Source organism: Anguilla rostrata, chromosome 7 (genome assembly GCF_018555375.3).
Source record: "Anguilla rostrata isolate EN2019 chromosome 7, ASM1855537v3, whole genome shotgun sequence".
Taxonomy (NCBI): Eukaryota; Metazoa; Chordata; class Actinopteri; order Anguilliformes; family Anguillidae; genus Anguilla; species Anguilla rostrata.
Window position 1 is genome coordinate 43,778,056 of NC_057939.1, and position 6,990 is coordinate 43,785,045.

Below are 6,990 nucleotides of genomic sequence, written 5' to 3' on the forward strand. Positions count from 1 at the left end.
ATATGATCATATTAGCTATAGGGCATAATGTTATGATACGGAAATTTTCATAAAAAATAAGGTAGCATCTGCCAGTGAAAAATATGACAGTATAGGAAATGACTACTATTATGGTAGTTGGTGTGCAGTGTGCAGTGTGTAGTGTGTAGTGTAATGCTGGATTACATCAACATTTGTCCTTAACTTTGACTTGTAAATAAACTGAAGTGTTTCCCTTCACCCTTGTTCTGAATGATTGTGCTGAGGCCTCAGAGTTCATAAGCCTGAAGCCAACCAGCAGCATGTGAGGTGTATTGGACATATGAATTTACAGAATAATGACATATTGTCTCATTTGTAAGGACTGTCAGAGACAGAGGTGAGACTGGTACCCGTCTCAGGTAACACCTCGTTCTCTCCGCTCTGCTCTCTCTCCAGGCCTTCTCTGCCCTCGACAGGAGTGGGAGGGGTACCGTCTCAACCCTGGAGTTCCGGAGGGTTCTGGACCATTTCTGCGTCAGGCTGTCCGACAGGCAGCTCACGCACCTGCTGGCCGATCTGCCCATTAGAGAGGAGGATCACAGCGTCCCCTGGAGGGCGTTCCTGGAACGATTTCGCCTCAACGACCAGGTAAGACCACACCTCAACATCACAAACCTTACTCAACTTGGTGAGAAAACACCTTAACATCACAAACTTTACTAAGCACGGTGAGAACGCACCTTAACATCACAACCTGTTGATAGCACACTATAATCCCGCTATAAACCATCTTAAACAAGGTGGGAATGTTACTTTACCTGCACAGGCCTGCAGCAAAAGACCTCGCTGATGTTAACAGCTCCCTTCTGCTACTCTGATGCCACGAGAAGAATTTGTGGTGAAATTTAATTTGTTCCAGGGGAAATCTGAACAAGTGCTTTCGCAGTAATATTGCAGTTCATCTGCGTTTATAGAGAAGCCCAAGTACCCGTGAATGTGTCCCTGTGTGCAGGAACAACATTTTCTGTGCCTGTGAGGGTTTGAAGAGTGGGAGCCATTTGAATGTGGTCGCGTTTAAAGAAAAAACAGGAAGATTATATGTTCTTATTCGCACACTTACTGCATGTTAAAAGGTGTGTGTTTTGGGAAGAGAATGAGTGATAAAAGCATGTGTAAAATCTCACGAATGTTCACAGGAAACGGGAACGGTCAAAACAGCTGACGTTCGGCCGGGGAAAGTAGAGAAAACGGTAGGCTCGCCACAGCCACGCCCCCTTCCTCTGAGTGACATCCTAGAACGCATTAGGGAGGTGGTCTGTGCCAGGATCTACACTGTCGCCAAGGAGATGGCCGACCTGGACTACGCCCATATCAATTTCATCTCCAAAGAGGACTTTAAGATCTTCTGCGACCGCCATTTCATGAGGCTCACGACAGAACAGGTACGCCCTTGTTTTGGCACTCAAGGTATGAATCACTCAGCTTTTGTTATGAAATGTATGCAACTGCCCACTTTGGACATCAACAGGATTTTATATATATATAGATATATATATTTCATAGCACCATTTGTACATATGATGTATGAAAAGGCTGAAGTGTAAGGGTAAAGGTATTAACTTATTTTTGAAACAAAGGAAAACAATCCTTCCGAACAAATACACCCATACCAATACACCACATTTAAAGCATTTTCCTCGATTCAGAAGCAGCTTGTTTTTCTTTCCTGCTCGCTCCAGTTTGAGAGTTTGTGGAAGCAGCTGCCGGTGAATGAGTTTGGAAACCTGGAGTACAAAGAGTTTCTGAAGAGATTCAGTGGGGACTCTGGTGGGGAACCCCAAAGTTTGGAGGGAGGAGAGCCCAGGGCACACTCAGGGGTCCCCACAACAGCCATACGCCGCTGCAGAACTGCCCCCTGCACCATCGGACGCACAAAGGTAGAGTGCTTCAGAAATAATATATGAGGAACACAGCACCACGGACTAGAATGCTGCAGCTGAATTGACTGGGTTGACAGAGGTGTGGAGAATGATCTGCGACTTATGGGGTGATCATGTGACCTGTTAGGAACACAAAGCTGATAGTTTGTGGAACCTGTGGAACCTGTGGAACCAGTGGGTCAGTGTAACCTGTGGTCCTATGCATGTTCCATTTCATCATAATCTTACCGTTGCTCTTCAGGAAATTTAAAATTCAAATAATTCCCTTCAGACAAGCCAACATTCAGGTATTATCATCAATCTGAAAATTGTCTCAATGAAAAGGAACAATGAGAATTTGGTTAATTTAGAATAAGTTCTTCTAAATTTTATTAGAATTTTGTTTTAAAAAAAAAAATATGTCTGCCGCTCCTCCAGTCAGCAGATGGGGAGGAGCCGAGGGGGAACGCCTCTGCGGAGGGGGGCGGGGCCACCCCCCTGCAGAGCTTCGACGCTCTGGACAGGACGGTGCGTAGGCAGATCCGCGGCTGCTGGAGGGACGTCCAGCGACGGTGCCGGGACGAGGACGCGGCGGGATCCGGCGGGATCGGCACGGACCGTTTCCTGGGTACTGTGATGTCAGCAGCGGAGTTTTACATCGCCATTTCCCAGCAGACCCTGCAAACACACCTGGCTCATCTACTCTATTTACTCTAGAAATTCACTTACATACCAGTGAATTTTCCTTCAGAGTACAGATATTTTTTCTAAACAAATATGTGTTCACCAATATTCCAATTAAAATTCTCATTCCATATGATAGTTACTAAATGGATTTTGAACGCAAATATTAAATCAGGAGCCTGAATGACTGAATGGGACATACCTCCCCAGCCCTGATTGTAGACCACCTTTAAGTTTTTTAATTCTTACCAGGAGTCATATACTAAGAATATAGTTATCAGTATGAATAGATGCAGTTAGCATATGTGCGGTGAGCGTTCTGGTGCAAAATGGCTGCCATGCCTCACCCAGGGGGAAGCTACACATTGGTAGTGGCTAAAGCGAGTTTCCCCCTCATCACTGTGGAGCACTTTGAGTGTGACAACAGCACTATATAGACGCAACAAATTATTGTTATTATTATTATTGTTAGTAAATGTGTGGAGTTTCTCAGTCTGGAGCTGACGGCTGGCGTGTTTGTGTCCCAGCCATCCTGCAGGATCTGAGCGTGAGGATGACTCGGTCAGAGCTGGAGCAGCTGGCGCTGAAGTACGGCGTCGCGCTCAACGGCAGGATCCCGTACGCCGACTTCCTGCGACAGCTCCTCCTCTCCCTGCAGCCCCGCCCCGTCACCGCCTTCCATCGGCCCAAAGTGCCACTGCCGCGCACGCCGGTACGGCCCGCCGCTCATATGGAGGATCACATGACCTGTGACTTATAGGGGTGATCATGTGACCTGTGACTTATAGGGGTGAACATGTGACCTGTGACTTATGGAGAGATCATGTGACCTGCAACTTATAAGGATTATCATGTGATCTGCGACTTATAGGGGTGATCATGTGACCTGTGACTTATAGGGGTGATCATGTGACCTGTGACTTATAGGGATGAACATGTGGCCTGTGACCTATAGGGGTGGATATGTGACCTGTGACTTATAGGGGTGATCATGTGACCTGTGACTTATAAGGGTGATCACGTGACCTGTATTAAACTACTCAATTCAACTTAATAAGGGTCAACTAACAAGAGGCTTAATAAATAAAATATATCGTTTGAGCTATCTTCCAAGACTACACATCTGGTCCTGTGTAAACATTAATAATTAATGTAATTGGTGTCGTTTTCCTTTACACACACCATAAACACCCTTTATGTTGGGGAAAAGCAGCGACCGGAGGGCGTTATTCAGAGCAAACACACTGCACGTGCACTACTGGGTTTACCATGTCTCCATCCCAACTTTACTTTTCTTCGAGGAGTCTGTCAGCTTCAGACAGGTTCCTGAGAGAGAGACGCAGTGGAGCAGCACATAACACAGAGAGGACATACTGTGTGTGTGTGTGCTGTGCGTGCGTGTGCTTGTGTCTGTGTGCTCATGGGCCTGGGAATTCATTCATTTAAAAAACAAAGAAAAACCATGCCTCCCACAAAATGAGAGCATAAGGCCCAGTTTCCTTCAAAATGGAGCTCTGTGCTTCTCCCACATACCCGATTTTAACAAGCTTCTAATTAGAACACAGGCAGGTGTGTAACTGGCTGCGCCAATTAATTTGGTGGGCCAACCCACAATCCTCTCTGGCCTTTAACACAGAGGGCTCATTCCAATCGTTTATTTTATCCGTCCTCGTCTCCTCAGTCCTTGCCTGAGCCTGAAATTGATCATGGTCCACCATCTTTAAGGACATTCCAATTCGTTAAACGCTCCTTGGAGGAACGAGGAAGGAGGCTCTCGGAGGATGCTTCAGCAAGGATACACGAGTGAACCCTTTGCAGGACAATTTTTTTGCAAAGCATATAAATGATCAACCTGTGGATCCACCTCTCCCCATCTGCCACACCGGTAATTAACGTGGTTTCAAACTGATGCTTCACCAAACAAGGACGTTCCATTTTCCTAATACACATTTCCTCAAGTCCTACGTCCTCGTGTCCTTTCCTCGCATCCTTTCCTTGCATCCTCCATCGAGTGAAGCTAAGGAGCAAGGAAATGACATGAAGAAAGGATGCATGGAGTGAAAATAAGCGATTGGAATTAGCCCAGAGACTGCAGCTCAATCTTTCCCAGTGTCCACCGCCCCCAAAAAACACAGATGAAATCCTGGCCTCAGGCTGCCATGGTCATGTGACTTATTTATGTTCGAAAGATGAATCTGTCAAACATCGCAACCTGGAAAACTCAAGACCGCAAATACAGAACTAAATACTTCTTTCACCCCAAAGGGCTGTTCAAAGAGCCATAGACCTCTCTACAAATGGTACTTCAACACAGAACCATGGGGTAGTAAATGATGTATTCTTGTGTTTTTGTTCTAGGGAGATTATGTAATTTATTTGTCTGCTTAGCAACCTCTGGCATAATGACATGAGAAATGTAGGAGACACAATGCCAGATATTAATAACAGATATGGCGATTAAAATAAGACAAACTCACAAGCCGGAGGTGATGAGGGTTACAGCCGAGGCCTCTGCAGGATTGCTGATTGAGGGGGACATGCTGGTCTGCGCATTGAGCATGCTCAGTCTGGTCTACGTCTGTTTCCTTTCTTTATGGCCTGGTGCAGTCCGGTCCACTCCGGTCTGATGTGCTTCTCTCCCCGGGTCCAGGTGAACATGGGGGTTCTGACGGGGCCGTGTGCCGACGCCATGCTCAGAATGCTGAGCTCGGTCCGGAGGCTCCGGAGACCCATGAGGCAGAGCTTCGTCGCCTGCGACCCATTGCGGACCGGCCAAATCTCCATTGGGGATTTAAAACAGGTACACTGACCTCAGCCAATGCTGCGTGCTGATTGGTGCAAACAGCAGGCTACACCTGGCCTGGAAAACAGTCAGTAATCTGCAGGAATCTTACTGGCGTCTAGAAGGTTTAAGCAGGTATCACACATTCCAGTCAGGAATCGGCTGGCTTCAGTGTTTTTCAGCTCAGAAGTTCGGTTTAAGAACTGATTGGCTAGAGTCCACATATCTTGTTTCAAAGGCATACATTGGCTGCTAGATTGAAATCGAAATGGAACCACAGAAACTTACAGCACCCACTCCCGGACTGGAGTTAAACCTGCAGACACTATGACCTCCAGCACTGGAGTTAAACCAAGAGGCACTGCGGCTCAACCAGTATTGGAGTTAGAGAACCGTGTTAAAGGATATAAAGTAAGCCAAGGTCTGCGAAAAGTTTCAAAACCCTGTGTTCTGTTGCCTCTATTTCAGGTACTGGGGCAGTACGGAATCAGCCTTTCCCAAGATGAAGTCTTCCATCTTACCTCTTACTTTGACAAAAATCTCTCTGGGAAGATATCCTACAACCACTTCCTGCATACCTTTCTACAGTGAGGGGAACATGCAGGCAGCGCCTCCCTCTGTGGAGCTGATGCAGCAGGGGGTTCTGGGTAATGTCTGTGTGGTTAATGTTTGATGGGTTTTACCAGTGAGAAATATATACTGAAATAAGACTGAGTATAGAGACACATTCACTATAAGAAGAGTGAGTACAAAGAAACATTCACCACAATAAAACTGAGTGCGAAAAATATTCACTACAATAATTGAGAGTGCAGAGAAAATGTAACCAATCAAAACATTCCTGTCTTTGCATATTTTCTATGATTCCCCTTTCAGTCCAGGCTTGTGTTTGAATCATCGCTCCTTTGTGAAATTTTGTAGCTAATTATTGCTTTTTTTTACTTACCCAAATAAACTATTTTCTACATCTGAGCCTGTGCGGACACCTCGCCTTTTCAGAGCAGAAGCTTTGTGAAGAAATGTGTAAAAACGAAAAACCGGTAAGGGAAGGACAACGGGGACCGCAGCCTGCATAGCTAAACATGAAAGGAGAACGGTCCTTTCTGAAGGCTTCTCTATAGAGACGTTCCTTACGGCCAGCTGAATACCATCCATAAGCAGCGCGACACAGAATAAACCTCACTCCTTCCCAAAGGATTACTGATGTAATTATTTGAACGAAGCTTCTTGTGTGCGGAAGACGGAATTCGCAAATGCGAAATATGAAAATCTGATTTTATTTGCAGATTAGGTTTGCTCGGAATGTACATAATTCATATGAGATGGAGATCTCCTGTCTGGACTCTGGAGGATAAACAGGAACTTGGAGTTTGCCTGCGTGGCTTGTGCAGAGAATAAAGAGAAGGGGGGTATTCATGCAGCATTTGATTTCGCTGGTCTGAGTGATCTTTCTCAAAATGAATTTCATCAGTGGTTTGATGGAAGGAAATGCACTGCAGTGGCTGAAGATAAGGTTCACCTGAAATATTGAGAGAAGGTTTCCTTTGACAGTATGGGGTCCAGGCCATGTATTTTGTTAGCACAACCTACTGGGTCTGGTAAAGCATTAGCATATACACAATTGCTACTACATATTTTAACCCC

General features: G+C 45.7%; 1 protein-coding gene across 2 annotated transcripts in view; it reads left to right on the forward strand.

Moving 5' to 3' along the window:
• Positions 1 to 6,984, forward strand: part of efcab6 (EF-hand calcium binding domain 6) — a 28,915-nt gene extending 21,931 nt beyond the window's left edge. The window contains exons 23-29 of one of the 2 annotated variants that reach the window (XM_064344527.1): positions 418 to 609; positions 1,158 to 1,403; positions 1,701 to 1,898; positions 2,319 to 2,508; positions 3,092 to 3,276; positions 5,215 to 5,364; positions 5,815 to 6,984. In XM_064344527.1, coding sequence (XP_064200597.1) covers positions 418 to 609; positions 1,158 to 1,403; positions 1,701 to 1,898; positions 2,319 to 2,508; positions 3,092 to 3,276; positions 5,215 to 5,364; positions 5,815 to 5,937 — 1,284 coding nt within the window. In that variant the 3' untranslated portion in view covers positions 5,938 to 6,984. The remainder of the gene's footprint in view (positions 1 to 417; positions 610 to 1,157; positions 1,404 to 1,700; positions 1,899 to 2,318; positions 2,509 to 3,091; positions 3,277 to 5,214; positions 5,365 to 5,814) is intronic. The other variant, XM_064344526.1, reaches the window with a different exon arrangement.
• The last annotated feature ends 6 nt before the right edge of the window (positions 6,985 to 6,990 follow it).